This window comes from Onychostruthus taczanowskii, unplaced genomic scaffold (assembly GCF_017590055.1).
Source record: "Onychostruthus taczanowskii isolate IOZ18803 unplaced genomic scaffold, ASM1759005v1 scaffold25, whole genome shotgun sequence".
NCBI lineage: Eukaryota > Metazoa > Chordata > Aves > Passeriformes > Passeridae > Onychostruthus > Onychostruthus taczanowskii.
Genome location: NW_024499796.1, coordinates 7,705,753 through 7,723,737, shown reverse-complemented (window position 1 = coordinate 7,723,737; position 17,985 = coordinate 7,705,753). Strand labels below are relative to the sequence as shown.

Here is a 17,985-nt window from a genome sequence, read left to right as displayed (position 1 = left end):
CCAGAGGCTATCCTTCATGTCCAGGAGCATTTTTTTGCCCTGGCAGAGGTGTCTGCAGGAGGATTTGGAGGCTGTTTTCTCTGTGTGTGGTGGAGGAGGCAGGTTGGCTGGCTGTTGTGACTGTGCCAGGGGCAGGTGAGATGCAGGGGCTGTAGCTGAGCTTGCTGCAGCCAGGAGCAGAGGGATGTGCTGGAATTTTGTGCTGGAGCTCAGACTGAGAATGGGAACAGCTGAAGGACAGGATCTGTGAGCTCACCTCCACCTCAACTCCCTTTATCAAAGAAGGAAAGGGCAGAACTGCTTGGAGTAGGAAAGGGTGGAAGTGTGAGGAGAGAGAGGCAGCAGCTGTAGTTCCCTGTGAGGAGTGGGAGGCACTGAGGCAGGAGCTGCTCTGCCCTGTCCCCAGGCAGGCAGGGACCATTGCAGAACATCCCTGTCCCCCTCTGTGGGGCTGGGGGCCTGGAGCACCTCTTCTGCTCCATCCTTGGCTGCCAGGTGCCAGCAGTGACATGGATGTCTCTGCCTTTGCTTTACTCAGAGGTGAACAAGCAACAAGCCTTGCTGTGCAGGAGGATTTCCACAAGGTGTTTACTTTTGGAATAAAGCGCTTCCTCCAGGGATGTAACTCTGCTCACCTCTTAATTTTCCTGCAGTGAACTTCTGCAGTTTCAGAGCAGCTGAGTTCAGAGTCTTGAAAGTGAGCAGACATTCTTTGTGTCCTCTGTGGGCAGGACAAGACTTAGAGCAAGGGACACGTTAGACATGAAGAAACAAATTTATGAAAAGATGATTTAAACAATTGATTGAGGGGGAAAATGAGATTGCTGTCTGTGGGACAGAGGATGAGTGAGCTGCCCTGCCTGATTCCTGATTTCCAGTTGTAAATGTAATGACTTTTTTTTTTTTTTTTGTAAGCAGCTGGATATCTCCAAGTGTATTTATAACAAGATATTCCAGCCCACCAATTCAAAGTGCTTTTCTTTCTTTTGTTAAGCTAATTATTCTTTACAAGAAAACAAAACAAAAATCCACAGATTAAAAATTGTAGGGCTAGAAAACTGTTGAGTTTGGATGAAAAGCAAAGCCTCAGACACTGGAATGTATTTCATAGGCAATAATCAGGCCCTGAGTATGCCAAACAAATATAAAAAGGCCTTTCATGCAGTCAGATGTATTTTAAAATAAATGGGCCCTTTGGTTTGAACATATGTTTTGCTTTGGAATTGGCCTGAGAGGCTTTTCAGACAGGAGCACCACAAACCTATTTCCCTTTCTGCTTTTGTGCTGTGCCTTCCAGGCTGTCTCTTGGTTTATTCACCAGGAAAATGAGGTCTCCTGACAAAAGTTTGACAGATGTCTGGCTGCAGCAGGGATGTCACCACCCTGCACCAGGTCCCTCAGAAGCTGAATCTCTGGAGGTGAAATTCTGCCCTTTTCACAACAAAAACAGCTCCAGGAGTCATTGCAGTGTTTCAAGACAGTCAGAAGGTCTATCACAGCTGTGAAATTTCTGTAGTTCTGTGAAAAATGGGAATTTTGCTTGTGTTAGGGGTGGGTGACAGACCCCGAGCATCCCTGCTTGCCGTTGGGATGGGGATGTCTGTCCCCATCACGTCCCCAGCCTGTCTGCCAGTCAACCCTTCCCTTCTCTGGGCACACAGGTGCCCAAGACATACAAAAGGAAAGCCTGTAAGCACTTGGCAAACAGAGAATTTCTTTAAACCCAGGTCTTTTAAATGCAAATGAAACCTAGTGTTAGCTTCTGGTTCCTTTCAGCAGGAGTAATTGGAGCTAAGGTTTTATACGTAGTAGTAATATATGCATAAAATCAATTAAGTGCTAGGAATGCTATAAACTGCTCTCTAAACCCAAGTCATTGAGTCCCAAACAGCAAGAGAAATGGCTGGAAGTGAGAGCTGAAAAATAAGAGAAAGGAACAAGGTACAAATATTTGACATTTATCCTCACTGCTCTAGGAAATGACATGAGTAGGTTCATAAAAGGTGAAGCCTGTATCCATTTCTATCAGTTGGACTTTTAAATTAAGAGTGGGAGTTGTAGTTTAACTGTAAATGCCTATTTTGCTGTAGGAACTGCAGAGCAAACCTCCTGCCCTCTGCTAGCAGGAAGTCAGAGTTAGATTTTCTTGATCTTTTCTGCCCTTTCAGATTTACAAGGCAAATATATCCAAGCATATGTAGAAATACACACTTCAGGTACTCCTGTAATTGTAACCTGCTTGTTGACTCTTGCCCTTTCCATCCATGATCCTTGTTTGTATTAGTTCCTGATCCATTTTTCTAAATGATTTTTCTAATGATTTCTAAATGTTTTCTGGTAGAATGTGGATCCTGACAGATTTATATTCTACTGCTTAGAAAACAAGGCAAATTAGAATCTTAGTGTTTAAACTGCTATGAGATATCAACTTCTTTGGTTGCCTGATGTTTGTTTGCTTGTTTTATAAAGCAGAAACTCTGAATGTTATTTAGGAACCAATAACCCAAATCAAACTTCCATTCTCTTAAATGGTAGAAAACAAGGCAAATTAGAATCTTAGTGTTTAAACTGCTATGAGATATCAACTTCTTTGGTTGCCTGATGTTTGTTTGCTTGTTTTATAAAGCAGAAACTGAATGTTATTTAGGAGCCAATAATCCAAATTAAACTTCCATTTTCTTAGATGGGATTTTGGAGGCTCTTCTGAGGTTCATGTGTCCTCCATGCAGTTGCTACAAATGCCTTTTGCTTATGGCTTTTCTTTTTTCTTTCCCCTTTGGCTTGTTTATTTGCAGAAAAAAATGGACAGTCGGGAATACCAGGATGCACAAGGTTTTGCAGCAGATATTCGGTTAATGTTCTCTAATTGTTACAAGTACAATCCTCCAGACCACGAGGTGGTGGCCATGGCCAGGAAGCTCCAGGTAAAGGTGTTGGCAAATGCATCTTCCAGAGTGTTTTTAGTTCAGGTACAAGGTGAGATCCAGGTGTGGATCTGCTCTTGGCACCAACAAGGGAGATTCCTCCAGCCCTTGGAAAGAGCCTCGTGCTCTCTGCAGGACTGCTGTACTCTTCACATGGCATGGGCCCAGTGCCATGTTTGGCTCCCAAAATATAACAATCCTTGGGTTTAAAGTAATTGGGGGATTTTCTTGGGCTTTCCAGATGGGCAACCATATTCTGTATATTATTATTTACATGTAGTGCACAAAGATCCTGCCCCTGATGTATTTAAGAGACCAGAGTGAGCTGTGTGTGGCCGAGGCTCCTTTGGTCACCAATTTTCCTCCTTTTTGCAGGATGTCTTTGAGATGAGGTTTGCAAAAATGCCAGATGAGCCTGCAGAGGCCCCCCCTCCACCTCCCCCAACAGCCCCAGTGGTGAGCAAAAGCACAGAGAGCAGCCACAGCAGCGAGGAGAGCTCCTCAGACTCCGACAGCTCCGACTCCGAGGAGGAGCGGGCGACTCGGCTGGCCGAGCTCCAGGAGCAGGTACTGCACCATCCCAGCTGTGTGTCTGTGCATTAGACAGAGCACAGCAGCAGGAATTGTGTCCTGAAAAATCCCACCTAGGCTGGCGTGCAGGGGAGCATTCACAGGCTAATGGGTAAAGCATTCAGCTGTGCACTCAGTGCATGTTGGATGTAACGGTAATTTTCTTCAAGGTGGTTTTTCTCAGTGCTGATGCTCTCTCCTTCCTTCTGGGATCCCAGAGTATGAACTGCTTGAGTTTTGGCTTTAGGATATATTTGCACCTTGGGATGTAGAGGGAAGGGTTTGTGGAGGCAGCAGTTACCTTGCCTTGATGGTTTTTCCCGTCTCCTCCTCAGCTGAAAGCCGTCCATGAGCAGCTGGCTGCACTGTCCCAAGCGCCAGTGAACAAACCAAAGAAAAAAAAAGAGAAGAAGGAGAAAGAGAAGAAAAAGAAAGATAAAGAGAAGGAAAAAGAAAAGCACAAAGTCAAAGCTGAGGAGGAGAAGAAACCCAAGGTGGCTCAACCACCAAAACAAGCCCAACAGAAGAAAGCCCCAGCTAAGAAAGCGAACAGCACAACCACAGCTAACAGGTGAGAGCCAAGGTGCCTTGAGGGGCGAGCCAAGAGCTTCCAGCTCTGTCCTTAATTCCTGGGGAAGCTCAGTAGTTGTTAATTTGCTGCTGAATATTGTTCCCATTCCCAGACAACTCCAGGGAGTCTTTAACGTGGAGCTGGCAGTGGAACCAGTGTGTTTTCACTGTCCAGCTCTTTGAATCCCTGCCTGATTGCTCTCAGATAAGGTTTTGGGGGTCGCCTTTTATGCAGCCACCAAGAACGTGCCCATTTCATGGCTGCCCCCCTGCTGCTACTTGGGCTCATTGTCACACTTCACAGGGCTAAAATATAATAGGAGCACAACAGCTGATCTCAGGCTGCTGAACTTTTTCAGCACTTGTGCTGCTGTTCCAGCCATCTGACGAGAGCTTCAAAGCCAAGAGCACGGGGATGTTTGTTACGAGGGAGTCAGGGGAAGAAAAAAAATTTCATTGCTGTGTCCCCATGAATGTTTTCATGCTTGACAACCTCCCCAGGCAGCCCAAGAAAGGAGGCAAACAGGCATCTGCAACCTACGACTCGGATGAGGAGGAGGAAGGGCTGCCCATGACCTATGATGAGAAGCGACAGCTCAGCCTGGACATCAACCGCCTGCCCGGGGAGAAGCTGGGCAGGGTGGTTCACATCATCCAGTCCAGGGAACCTTCCCTCAGAGACTCCAATCCCGACGAGATTGAAATAGATTTTGAAACTTTGAAGCCCACAACGTTACGAGAACTGGAGAGATACGTGAAATCTTGTTTACAGAAAAAACAAAGGAAACCATTTTGTAAGTTAACCTCCCCCCAGCAGCTCTTGGGCTCAGCTGTGGAGTCAGGGCATCTGTGTTGAGATTCTCTTATCCACCTGTTGGGTATGTGGTGCCAGGAGTTTTTAGAGATTCTTTTCTCCCAAGGAAATGTACAGAAACTTCCTGTTTTTCTCTGTTCTTTCTTCCCATGGTGTCCTGCTGCAGAGACCTGGAGAGCCAATGTGTTCCTCTGCAAGACCTGTGGGATGCCTTTATTACTTACCCAGGCTCTGGAAGGCCCTGTAAAGGTTTCAGTCTCATTGTGTCAGGTGTTACATGCATACATCTGGAAGGATCAGTTTCTTATCCTGAATAGTTTAGCATCTAATGAGGCAGGAAACAAAAAACATGGTTGGGATCCAAACCACCAAGGCAATAAATGATTTGCACAAGGTTACCTGGTTATCTGTGGATTCTGGGTGTGTCTGAGTTGTGTATTCACCCCAAAACTGCTCTTCCTGTGTGTCCTGATCACCACATTGGCCTCACCCTCTGTCAGTTCAGAGAGTGAATGTCAATCTGCTGCTGAGTGTGTGTTTCAGTGTGGGACAGACTTTGTGTCTTGCCAACAAAGAGAGTTCCTGCAGCCCCTGGAGAGTTTAGCTCCAGCTGGACAGCAGTAGGATCACTTACCTGAAGTGCTCTTGGCCCTCTTGGTTAAGGGAGTTTTGCTTTTAAGATTATGACACAAAAGCTACTCCTTGCTCTTGCAGAGCATCTCCATTCCTTCCTCAGGGTTTTCAGGAAGGCCTAAGCAAAGCACAGACTTTGACCTTTCTTTTTGCTTTATTTTTTCTCCCCCTGAGTCCTTCCCCGTTGGCCTAGCTCAGGAAAGGATTTTCCAGAGTTCTTAGGAACTGGAAGCATCCTTCAATTTTGGAACCAGAGCTCAGATATCCACCCTGTGAGCCTGGCATGCCTGAGCCTGGCTGGTCTCCTGCGCTGAGTGTTCCCTCTTAGGACTCTGCTTTCCAGTTTTCTTTTTTTGGTTTTTTTTTGGGTTTTTTTTATACCACTGCTTTAAAGCAGCTCACAGAAATGTAGGTATTTCCTTGCTGGATCAGGCAAAATATCTGGCTCCTGTCTTGTGCTTCCAATCCTGGCCAACACCTGTGTTCAATTACTCCTCCTTCAGAGGAATATTTCCTTTCCTTGGCAGTGTGAGTGTTGCTGGTCCTTCTCACCCTTTCCATCCTGATGCAGTTACATTCCTGTTGTCTGCCAGCCTTTGCCTCAGTTGGTTTTTAATTTGCCTTTGTTTGTTTTGTTTTCTATTTAGAGCAACATAAACCACAGTAGATTCTTGCGTGAGGGGATCGGAAGTTTTCATGGCAGATGCTTTACTCCTGACAACCTTTAATGGGACACTTTATTTTACAGGGCAGAAAACCCATGTAACAATTCTGTAATTACAAATCTGTAATTATTGACCATATAACTGGCTGGTAAGTAACCTGTAATGACAAGGTTATTACATGGATATTTCTATCTTCTAAAATACTTTCCAGAAGATCTCTCTTAAAAAAATTGCATGTTACAGGATGGTGGTGATTTGATGAGCAAGGCAACTTCAGGTGTTGTCTTCTCTCTGGGATGTGTAGTTGCTGTGTGAGCACTGGATGTTGGCAGTGTCACTGCAGAGTGTGCACACAGATGTACATGCCCTGTAAAATAGTGATGTCCACTCTTTCCCCCTGCATCCCTGCACTTTCAGAAACTCTGCCTTCCTCCCCCACAGCTGCCAGTGGCAAAAAGCAAGCAGCAAAGTCAAAAGAAGAGTTAGCTCAGGAAAAGAAGAAAGAACTAGAAAAACGGTTACAGGACGTCAGTGGGCAGCTAAACAACAACAAGAAGCCTGCAAAGAAAGGTAATGGCTTTGGCTTTATGGGAAAACAGCCCCCCAAAAGTGAACAGACTTTGTCACAGGAACAAAACCTCTGCCTTGGGTTTGTCCCTGTGACTGGAAGCCTCAGGGGGTTCCCACTGAGCTGCTGTGGGGCTGCTTTGGGAACTGCTGGGTGGTAAATAGGAGCTGTCTGAGAGGCCATTCCTCCTTCAGAGGGAGGAGGATCTTCCCTGTGTTAACCTGGTGTGCAGCCCACACCACAGAGCTTCTAACACATGGGGTTAAAATAATCCCAAACCCCCACATAGCTCAGGATGCTCCAAAAGGTTCCCCTGGTGCAAACAAAGCTTTCACAAGGGGATTTTCTGTGCTCAGAGGTGACACTGCCCCACAGCAGAGCTCCTCTGTGCATCCCAAACTTCCACAGTCACTGGCAGTCTAAGTGGCTGTCATGGTTTCAGGTAAATTTGGAAGAAAACTTTGAAGGAGTTCTTCTAAAAAGTAGATTTAAGTGGCTTTTTTTTTTTTTTAACTGGTTCAGGAAAATATTTCTTTGGAGAAAAGTGGAAAAAAACTATTTAATAGGCAGAGCATTTACTTGTACAAAAAAAAAGAACATTATTAAACAATAAAACTCTTGCTGCTTTAAAAGAGATTATAAATTCAGAAAGTCTCTTTGTGGGCTGCAGCTGGATTTAGTCTCTTATCAGTGTTTTTGGTGTTGGAAATGCTGTGGCTCAGGCTTGGCTTGGTGGGCCACAGGTGTGAGCTGTAGCTGCTCTTTTGGGTGTTCAGTTTAGAGTAGGCTTAAACAGGTCTAAGGAAAAACTACAGTTTAGGAAACTTCTCTGCTTCAGCTAGCTAAAAACTAACTAAAAGCAAATGAGAGCTCTGTCCTGCTGTCTGTGTGTCTGTCTGTCTGCAGACAGCACAGTCCAGCAGCAGGAATGTGGAGGAGTGTGTGCATTTTCTGAAAACAAACTCCACGCTGCTTTTCTCTCCTCCTTCACCCTCAGAACCAGCTTTAAAGGTGCAAAAGTGATTATCCAGCACAAAGAGGACAATTTGGGATGGCAGCACCCTTCACCAGCCCAGGGCAGGAGCGCTGCCACGCCGTGGGTCAGGCTGGGCACAGGGCTGAGGGCACCCCTTGTGTGTTGAGGTGAACACTCCGTGTGTGGGGACACAGGAGGTTGATTTATTATCTTATACTAAAATACTGTATGAAAACTATACTAAAAGAACAGAGAGACAAGAGAGATCAGAAGGCTACAAAGAACAATAGCATAGAATGCATAACAAAAATCTTGTGACTGCTCACAGCCTGGGCACAGATGGCTGTGACTGGTCATCAATGGAAAACAATCCACATGGAGCAATGGAAGATGCACCTGTTGCATTCCACAGCAGATAGTAATTGTTTACAATTCTTTCTCGGAGCTCCCAGCTCCTCAGGAGGGGAAAAATCCTAGCAGAAGATTTTCGGTAAAATATCACAGTGACCCCTTGCGTGTTTAGTAACCACATCCCTGCTTGTTCCCGCAGAGAAATCCGGCTCCACTCCCTCCGGAGGCCCCTCCCGGCTCAGCAGCAGCTCCTCCTCCGAGTCGGGGAGCAGCAGCTCCAGCGGCTCCAGCTCGGACAGCAGCGACTCGGAATGAGCGCGGACACACGGACACAACCCCCAAACGGACACCCCCTCCCGCCCCTGCTCTGCAGAGCCCCCTCCCCTCCTCACCCCCTGCTCACGGTGGTCAGGTTTTAACCTCTCTCTCTTTTCTCTGACTTGTTTTTTTTTTATTTTATTTTTTAACTCAGTGTTGCAAAAGGTATTTTCTTTTTTTTTTTTTTTTTTTTTTTTTGTGTGGGGGGGAGGGAGTGGGTTCTCTTTTAATAGGTCAAAGATCTTCGAGTGTGTGTGTGTGACTAGACTTTATGACAAATAGTTCCCTTTGCATAAAGTCTCTAAAATTTACATTTATCTGGAGAAAATTGGTCGAAAATGGAAGAACTTTGAGCTCTTAGCAGGAGATAAATAGAAAATTCTGCAAGGTTTGTAGTACATTTCCCTCTCAGCCCTTCCCTCTCCCCAAATATTCTCTTTTAATAAGCCTGCCTGGCTCACACAAGGTAAAAACCATCTTTTTTTAAAGAAATCTCTGTAAAATGGTACTGTATCTGAAAGATGTTAGCTTTTGAACTAGTTGGTGTATTTGTTATTAGCACTAGTATTCTTAATCTCCAAGTCTACAGTGTGATGAAAATGTCAGATGCTATCATCTTTTTACATAAAAACAAAAAAAAATCCAAAAAAATTCTCATGTACTGTGGATTGCTAACATGCTTTTTTTTAAATCTTGGTAGAGGCGTAGGCACCTGTTCAGGAAGGTCTTGAAGCATGAATTTAACTTTTAAGCACACGAGCAATAGAAGTGGTTGCATTTCTTGGTTCTCCACTCAAAAGCTTCACTTTTCCTGGGGATTCATTTGGAAGAAGGGAGCAAGGGACTCACTCAAGTTTCTTGGGAATGTTATTTTTACCATGAAATAGATAATTCCCAGGAAATGGGACGCTCTCTGTGAAAGTTGTCATGGAATTGACAGGAGTTTTTTTTGGCTGGAAGTTGTCAGCTGGAGCCTGGAGTGATCCCTGCGGTGACCAGGACAAGTCATGTGCCCATTGCTGGGCACATTTTGGGCAATTCCTCCATGACAAACACCTCAGACTGGGCTTAAAATAAAGCAGCACTTGAGCTCCAGCTGAGGCTGAGCTGGCAGGGGAAGTGGAGAGGGATTTTATGTGTGTTTGGGCTTTTTGCTTTTGAGTTTGCTTTGGTTTTCTCCCTTCTCTTCATCATTCTGGTAGTGAGCTCCTGGAAGGGGAGATGCTCCTCCTGTGTCAGGCAGGGTTCAAGTTCCAGGCACTGAAATGTTTTAGCTCAATGAAAAGAAGAAAGAGGGGAGGGAGAAGAAAAAAAAAGGCAATTTTTTTTTAAAGCTTGCTATTTTTTTCAGTCCAGCCTAACGTTTTCACCTGTGCTGCTGTAATACACCCTGGTTTCAGTGTCCCTAATTTCATGTATATACCATGACTTTATTTATTAAACACCATTGGTCGTTTAAAATGTAATAAAACCTAACAAAAGCAAAGCTGGGGTTTTGCAGGCCAGCAGACAGGAAGATTTTTAACGAGATTTGAACCAGATTTAAAAAACAAACAACAACAAAGCAAATAAAAATCCACAACTTTATTTATATACCTTGGACTTTTCTACCTACAGGTGCTACAGTCCAGTCTCTCGTGTGTCTGGTGCTCTGTCATGTTTGGTGTGTTCACTTTTAGCATTTTTTCCTCCTCTTTTCACCCCAGACCCCTTTTTTCCTGTTTTGTACAGATTTTGGAGACATATACTTCAATACAATTTTATTTTCTCAGTGGTCTTTTTTCCTCCCCTCTTTTTTTGTTTTGGTAGAACAATGGGGGTTTTATCCTTTTCTAATCCAATTTTAGGAAAACATCAGTTCTGTAATTATATCAAATTTGTAATCTGAGGGGCAGAAGTTGTATTGTAAATTCTTTTTATTGTAAAGAAAAAAAAATACACAGAATTTAACAGAAAGTTCTGCCTTTCCATCTCCACCACCAGCCCCTAAAACTGCCTCTCCCCTGTGGGGTAGCCCTAAAATTCACCTTCTGTGCTCTCCCAGAAGCACAGAATCATGATTTTTCTTTTCCATTAACAGTGGAGTTCTGCTTTTAATTCATTATTTTTCTTTTCCATTAACAATGGAGTTCAGTTCTGATATTATTTTTTTTAAGTTCTGCCCTTACAAAACCTTCCCCTAGACAGATCCCTGGTAATATATTTTCAGAATTTACTATGAGGAAATGTAATATTCACCTAATTAAGAGCTTGGGTTTCTTTTTAACGGGGTTGGGTTTCACCTGTGTTTCTCCTGTTGCCTGCGACTTGAATGACCAAAACCAAGGAATATTTTAAGGAATAATTGCAACCAATTCACTGCCACGGCTTTTGGATAAACAAACTCCCAGTTTTCCCTTCCTGGGACCTTTTCCTGCATGCTTGACCCTGAGCTGTGGTGGTGGCTGCTGTGGGGAGGACAAACTGGAGGCGACAGCATCACTGCCACAAAAAATCCTGGGAATTTGAGCTCTGGCACCATCCTCTGACATCAGGAACAGCCCCTGGAACACACAGACATCCCTCAAGGAGCCACGGGGCTGCCCCACCTAAATTAGTTGGGAAAGCTGGAGCCAGAGGTTGAGAACCAGCTGTGAGGTGATGGGAAAAGCGTGCCCTGAGGCTGGCTCAGCGCTGGAGGAGGATCCCTGCTGGAGCTGGAAAATCATCCCAGCCTGGGGGTTTTCCAGGAAAACAACCTGCCAAGGCCACCACAGAACGAAAAGAATCTGCTGCACATCTTTGATTCACCAGCTGCAACTTGGGCTTCCACTTATTGGGAAACTCTGCACGGAAAGTGAGGTGTTCCCAACAAAATGGAGCAAGGAGAAATCCATTTTGGCATGACTGAGGGAAGAATTTGGTGACTCCTCCCTTCCAAATGCTGTCCTTACACTTTTCCATTCCCAGCTTGTTTGTAGTGCTCTTTATCCCCACCATGTCCATGGGGGTGCCTCTTGTACATCCTGAGTTTCTCCAGGAAAGAAAAGATGTTTCCAGTCCAGAGTAAGTAACAGCAGTCCTGAATGAGTTGGGAACTGAAGCAACAGAGCATTTATTTAACTGGCTTTTATTGCATGACACGTCAGTCCAGATGTCACAAAATAACTTGGAAACGATCAAACACAACAACGTTTGAAGGACATTTTTAAACTTAAGAATAAAAAAAAAAAAAAAAAAAAAAAAAAAAAAAAGGAAAAAAAAAATTAAAATTTTTATGGTAGAATTTTTCTTGAATGAACAAAGTTTAACTTTGTTTTCCAGGGGAAACTTCACTGAAATCAGTATGATTTCATATGTATGCATACACACAGAGTTTTATTGAAACTGCTTTTTTCGGACTAATTCCTGTTTTGACAAAATATCTGACCAGACCTTTCTCAATCAACCAGCATTACTGCACCTTTCTAAAAACTTTGTGAACCTTTTCTCTGATTGTAAACTCAGCCTGTCTCATGGCTCAGTGGGACCAGAGGGAGATTCCCCATCCCAGCGACCGAAGGAGTCTCTCAGCTCTCTGCACACCAAATGTGTCACCTACACAACAAAAAAACAACAAAATCATTTTAATTTTTGTACTGGTGTGGTTTGAACCTTGCCTACCCCCAGGGTTTGTAAGCGTGGGAGTGATGTTTCAGAGCTGTGTCACTGCTGGCAGGGTGGTGACCCCCAAAAACACACAAACATCATTTCTGTGAGCTGAGTTCCCCCTGAGCTCTCTTCCCCCTTCTCTGTGTTAGAAGCAGACTGCAGTTAGCTAACCTAGTTCTTTCTCTGCTTTGGAGACTTTTAGAGCAGTTCTTAATTTTTTTTTCCTTGTTTTGGAAGGAATGATGTTTTTTTAAAGCTGGGGTTGGAGCTGAGGGGAAGGGATCGGGGCATGACAAAGACAAACCACAACCATTTTAGTACTGGATTTTAAATTCTCAGTCTCTTCTCAACCCTGAGAGTTACCACTAGGGCTAACTGTGGGCAGGCTCTGCATCAGTAAAGAGAAATTTAGGATTCCCTACACAGCAGCGTTATCTTGCTTGAGCTGCATTTTGTAAAGAAAATGGTATTTGCATATCTTTTTAAAATGTCATTTTTAAAAAAGAAATTAAACCACCAGCTAGGATTTGACACAGGCCGCTTAGAACACAGCCCTGATACTGGCATAACCAATCCAGAAAGATTTGTTGTTGTATTTTTTGTTTTGTTATTTTGGGGTTTTTTTAATATTTAAAAGAAAAAAAGAAATTGTTACTTTTCTGTATGATGTGCATGCAAATTTACCGTAACTCTTTTTCTTAAAACTTTTTAGTGCCATTTCTAGTATATTCCTGTAAATGTCAGTTATTGAAAAGAAATTAGTCAATGTAAGTAGTTTAGCTTGTTTATTGCAAATTGCTGGCCTCAAACAAAACAGAATTAAAAAAAAAAAGAGTTAGAAAGTAATCTTTGATGTTACTGGTAATCACGGACCCTGGTCCTGGGGCATTCGTTTTGTTTTCATAATAAAAAGAAAAATTGTTTGGTGTGTGCAGTTTGATCCCATATTTTCCCCTCTCCTCATCTTTTCCAGGTGTGGCACTCAAACGTGGACTGGGCAGTGCCAGCAGCCAAACATCAGGGGCTTGAATCCTGGTGCCACGAGTCCTGGAATAATCTGGAAGTTATTTTAGGGAATGTCACACTCAAAGGGCTGACTGCCCTCAGAATGGGACAGCTCTGGGGTGTCTGAATCACAGCTGAGTACCTGAAATAAAACTGTTTTAAATCCCTTTTTTTGGTGAGGGAAACAGCTGTTTCCATGTCCCAGTGCAGCCAAGGAAGGGCTTGAACTCTTCCCAGCATCCTGTAGTCTGCAGGGTCTTAAATTCTGTGGGAATTGCTCCCGATTGAGGTAAGTTGGGCTGAAAAGAGATGAGCCTTCACCCAGGTTTGCTGCTGGCTTCTTGGAAGGCACCAGGAGCTGCAGGAAGCAGAGGGATTTGGTCACCTGCTGTGGGCTCAGGGTGACCTGGAGGGCACAGCTTGGAAAGGGGGGCCTGGAGCAGCTGGTGCCAGTGCCAGCAGAGTCCTGGCATTGCTGTGTGGGTGCCAGGATCTATTTTGGTCATCAGAGAGGACTGGGGTTGGTTTTGCTGTTTGCTCTTTGTGTGAGGTGGGGTTAGCACAGCCAGGCTGCCCCAGGGTTAATCTTTCTCTAACCCTGTTCCTGCTCACTGCCCGTCCAAGGCTCCAGCAAAGCTGTTCCACTCTGCTCTGGTGCCAGTGCCACTCCCGTGGGCTCTTTGTCCAAGCTGTCCCCTAAAGAGTCTCCTGTGAGGGAGGTGAGGATGTTTCTGTGGCATTTGCAGGTGAGTTACTTCTGGGGGCAGAGAGCAGAGCTGTTTCTTCAGGCTGGGAGGAGGTTGAGGACACGCAGGACACAATTGAAGTTCAACTCTCACTGCACATGCCTTGAATGCTGGGGCTGCCAGAGGGACATTGAGGGGCTGGAATGAGTCCAGAGGAGGGAACAGAGCTGGGGAAGGCTCTGGAAAGTCTGTCCTGTGAGGAGCAGCTGAGAGGGCTCAGCCTGGAGGAAAAGGAGGCTCAGGGAAGATCTCCTTGCTCTCTCCAGCTGCCCAAACCAGGGTTGTGAGGTGGGCTTTGGTCACTGCCAGGTAACTCCTACCAGGACAAGAGGGAACAGCCTCAAACTGCATCCAGGGGAGGTTCAGGTTGGAGAGCAGGAGCAATTCCTTTGAGGAAAGGGTGCTCAGGCTTGGCAGGGGCTGCCCAGGGAGGTTTGGAGTCCCCATCCCTGGAGGTGCCCAGGGAAGGCCCAGATGTGGCACCCCGGGCTGGTGACAAAGTGGGGATCAGGCACAGGCTGGATGTGACAATCTCTGAGGTCTTTTCCATAATAATTCCCTCATTCAGTGTGACAGCCAGAGCTTTCCTCATCCTGAAAGTGCTGCTGGCCTTGGGGAGCTGGAGGAGCCTCCCCTGCAGCTCCCAGTGCAGTGGTGTGGGTTTGGAGCCCCACCAGGAACTGAGGTGATTCCTCCCTCCCAAAAGGGGAGTGCCAAAAGCTGTCACCTGTGCCAGAGCCGTGGCCATGCAGGGGAAAAACAGCCACTCACCGAGCTGCATTCAAATCATTTTAATGCACTTTATCAAAGAGGCTACAACAGTGTTTGAAACAAGTGCATCACCACCACACAACCGGCTCACAGAACAGCCACAGCAACCCTGCTGTGACCAGTGACACACAGAAATGGAAAACTACAGTCACATTCACAGAGATGGAAGGACAACTCATCCTCTTCTTCCTGCTCTGTCACATCCAGCATCCATCCTGGAAGAATTTATGCACATTCTTACGGGTTTAGTCTTGTATAGTCCAATTAAGACTCTGCAAAATAACTGAATTTTGGTTTACCAGCCACGTCAACAAAAAGAGACTGATTATACCCAAAATAAGCATCTTCCTTACTGAAATTAAAAAGAAAATAAGTGTTGGATTTCTTTTTCTATAAGAAAAGAAAACGAACAGCTGCTTTGGGGGATGTGCTGTTCCTTAAACTCCCAGAGTTCACGTGCTCCCCAGGGCTGGCCTGGAACCCACCTCTCCTGCTTCTCCAGGTGAATCCACCTGCAGATCCCAGGGGAGCTCTGGGCCCAGCCCCGTGCCTGTTTGAGTAAATAATCTCCTGTTCACTCAGCCAAGAGCTGGAGGCCCAGGTGGGTCACACATCCCTGGCACTGCTCCCCCGGCACCTTGCCGAGCCTCGCTGGCTTTGTGAATCTCATTGAACGCTCGCACTCGCTTCAAAAACATTTATTCACTGAATAGTTTCTCCTCCAGAGCTAGTCCTGACAAAAGCAAGAGGGTTATTTGTGTGCAGAGCAATGCACAGGTCTGCAAAGCAGCGAGGTGCAAATCTATGAGCGCGCACACACACAAGGTATCAAACACCAACACATGCAGAAATAGTGCTTTTAAAAAAAACAACGAGCTGCCTGTTGTTTGCAGTGCTATGGAGCAGGGCTGAGTACACCAAACCTCTGTGATTTCACTCTAGAACAGGTGTGTTCTGCTCAGTACATCGAGTTCAGCAAGGTCGAGGTGTGTTGTAGCATTTCACCCACACGGGAGAGGTGGAAGAGATTCTTCATTGTATTAAAAAAAAAAAAATAAATAAAATAAAGTGCTTGAAAAAAATGCAAAGGAGGTTTTAGATAAATAGAACAGAAGTAATGACTGTGCCTAATAATAGGCAGGTAAATAATCCATCCTGAAGCTGACATCAAATGCTGATTTGCCTGGAGCTAAGCCTGTGCCCAGGCACTGCTGGGTTGCACACATGGCCTAGGCAGGACAGAAAGGGAAAAACCCTGAAGAATTTTCATGCTGAACCCTGGGTACATAATTCACAGCCCTGGAAGTGGGAGTTCTGTTTTTAACAAAGATTCAGGTGCTTGCTGGGCTGAGTTTCTCAGGGTGATCTTGCCTTGAGCAAGTCAGGATTCAGCAGAAACTTAAACCTGAAAGCAGCAGCCTCTGTGCCCAAGCAGGGCAGTGCTTCTCCCTCCTAAAATCCTCCAGTTAATCATAACAATCCTAGACACAACTTCTAAAATACATGCACCAAACCTACAATCCAACCTGAACTAGAAGTTAAACCCTTCCAAGCTACTGCATGCATTAAAACCTGAATGCAAAGCAAACTCCAGTGGCCTCTTTCCTTCTGTAGCCCATCTCAGGAGTGGCTCTGTGCTCTGCAGGAGTTTCCTCGTGTCCCTTAGGACATGTGTGCATTTACAGGGTTTTTTTTGCTGTTGCTTTCCTGGGCCTGTCCCTCCCTTTCAGGTGCTTCACTGGGGGATCTGCCCGAAAGGAGTCAGCTCCCCTGACTCCAGAGCTCCTGTTGTTTCTATGATCCCACCCTGTGGGATGAGAGAGGGCCCTTGGCTTTGCATGGAACTCCAGCACACCTTTCCTACCAGGTGTTTTGAAGGCTTGGATTAAATTCTCAACACATTCTCCCCCTGTTCCCACAGTAAACCACTCCATTCTCTGGCTGGAAGAGACCACTTCAGGGCAGGAATTAAATACAGACAGGGCAAACAGAACAAGTAATGGCCAGATGGTTTTGGAGATCAACTTCTTAAAACCACAGCCCTGATGGGAACAGATCTGTGCTCGCCTCTGTCCCACCAGCATTCCCAGAGCTCTGGAAATGTACCAGGACTGGCCAGTAAGGGTGGCTGGGGATGGTGCCCAAGTGCCAGCGGGTGCTTCTCAGGGCACACGAGCCACTTAGAAGCAACACATGGTCCAGCACGGCCCCTGCCAAGATGCTGGGCAGCAACAGGCTTGAGATCTCCCCAGCCAGGCTGGGTTTGCTGCACACACTCAGTGACATGCAGAATGGGAGTCTATAAACAGCAAAACCAAACAGAAGCAATCAAACTTCAGCCTTCCTGCAACGCTGCTTCCTGTGCAGGGCTGTGAGAGGCTGCTGCACACCCACCTCCCCCAGCTCTGCTTCCTCTCCACGTGTGGATTCCTGCGGGGAATTACATAATAGCACAAAACTTGGACTGCCCCGTGTCCCTGGAGACATCCAGCTTGTTTTTGTCCCGCACCAGGATGGCTTCGTTGCCGTACTGCGAGTACCACATGCTCCTGCTGCGGCTCAGGTAGGTGTTGGGGGGAGCTGACTCCAGTTTCTGCTGCTGCTGCTGCCAGATGAGCAGGGACGTGTCCCTGTACCTCAGGCGGGCATAGCCCTCGGACAAGGCTTTCTCGGGCAGGGGCACCCTCCCGTTCATCACCGGCTCACTCATCTGCCCCAGCACAGCTCCACCAGCGGGAGCTCCTTCCCAACTGCTCCGAAATAATCCCCAGTGGCTCTGTCCAGGCCGATGGCTGCTGCTCGGAGCTCAAGGGAGAACATCCCAGGGCACGGCGCTCGGGATCCACGAGCTGCTGGCGCCGCTCAGGAGAGGGAGCAGGGCCCTAAAATCACAGCCTGGCCTTGCTTAAAAACCACAGCAGGACTTGTGAGAGCTCACCCAGCCGTGCTACTGCTGCGTGCTCCATGCTGGGGAGGGCCCACACGTGCTGTTTGTTGACACTCCGTGAAGCATCTCCATAGGAGCAGCCAGGCGGGACAGGCCGAGCGGGCCGGGATGAGCTGAATTCCCTGGAGAACGGATCCCGAAGGCGTCAAGAGGTCAGAGCCTGGAGGTCAGCGGTGCCCAGGCCTGTGCACGGCCTCTCCCCGCGGATGGACGGCAGCCCGCCACGTCACGCGTTCGGGGATGCAGGAGAAGATGCTCGGCCCCGCTTGTGGTACCCAAGCTGGGGTAGGGGGAGCCCGGCACCTCCGGACGGCACCTGCGGGGCACAGCAGGGTCACCCCACGGGCTGACACGGCGGGTCCCCGCCCTGCCATCCTCCCTTCCCGTGCCCCCCATGTCCCGGCCGCCCCCAGCCCCTTCCAGCGGCCCCGCGGGTGTCCCGCACCGCCCGGCCCTGCCCGCCCCGAGCTGGGGGTCCCGCACCGCCCCCCGAGACG

At 46.7% G+C, this 17,985-nt stretch overlaps 2 protein-coding genes across 4 annotated transcripts in view; one reads left to right on the top strand and one right to left on the bottom strand.

The window, feature by feature from the left end:
* BRD3 (bromodomain containing 3) overlaps positions 1-12,964 on the top strand; it is a 36,629-nt gene extending 23,665 nt beyond the window's left edge. The window contains exons 7-12 of one of the 2 annotated variants that reach the window (XM_041407048.1): positions 2,796-2,924; positions 3,300-3,491; positions 3,830-4,065; positions 4,566-4,858; positions 6,618-6,746; positions 8,271-12,964. In XM_041407048.1, the coding sequence (XP_041262982.1) occupies positions 2,796-2,924; positions 3,300-3,491; positions 3,830-4,065; positions 4,566-4,858; positions 6,618-6,746; positions 8,271-8,386 (1,095 nt within the window). In that variant the 3' untranslated portion in view covers positions 8,387-12,964. The other variant, XM_041407049.1, reaches the window with a different exon arrangement.
* A 1,582-nt stretch (positions 12,965-14,546) lies between these two features.
* BRD3OS (BRD3 opposite strand) lies at positions 14,547-17,947 on the bottom strand. Of its 2 annotated transcripts, none has more exons than XM_041407050.1 (2): positions 16,936-17,947; positions 14,547-15,571 (listed from the first exon to the last, which is right to left on the bottom strand). In XM_041407050.1, exon 1 carries the CDS (start codon positions 17,249-17,251, stop codon positions 16,982-16,984), a length of 270 nt encoding a protein of 89 aa, XP_041262984.1. In that variant the 5' UTR covers positions 17,252-17,947; the 3' UTR covers positions 14,547-15,571; positions 16,936-16,981. The 2 variants fall into 2 exon arrangements, with proteins under 2 accessions (XP_041262984.1, XP_041262985.1); XM_041407051.1 differs by having other exon boundaries at positions 14,547-14,756.
* Between the last annotated feature and the right edge of the window lie 38 nt (positions 17,948-17,985).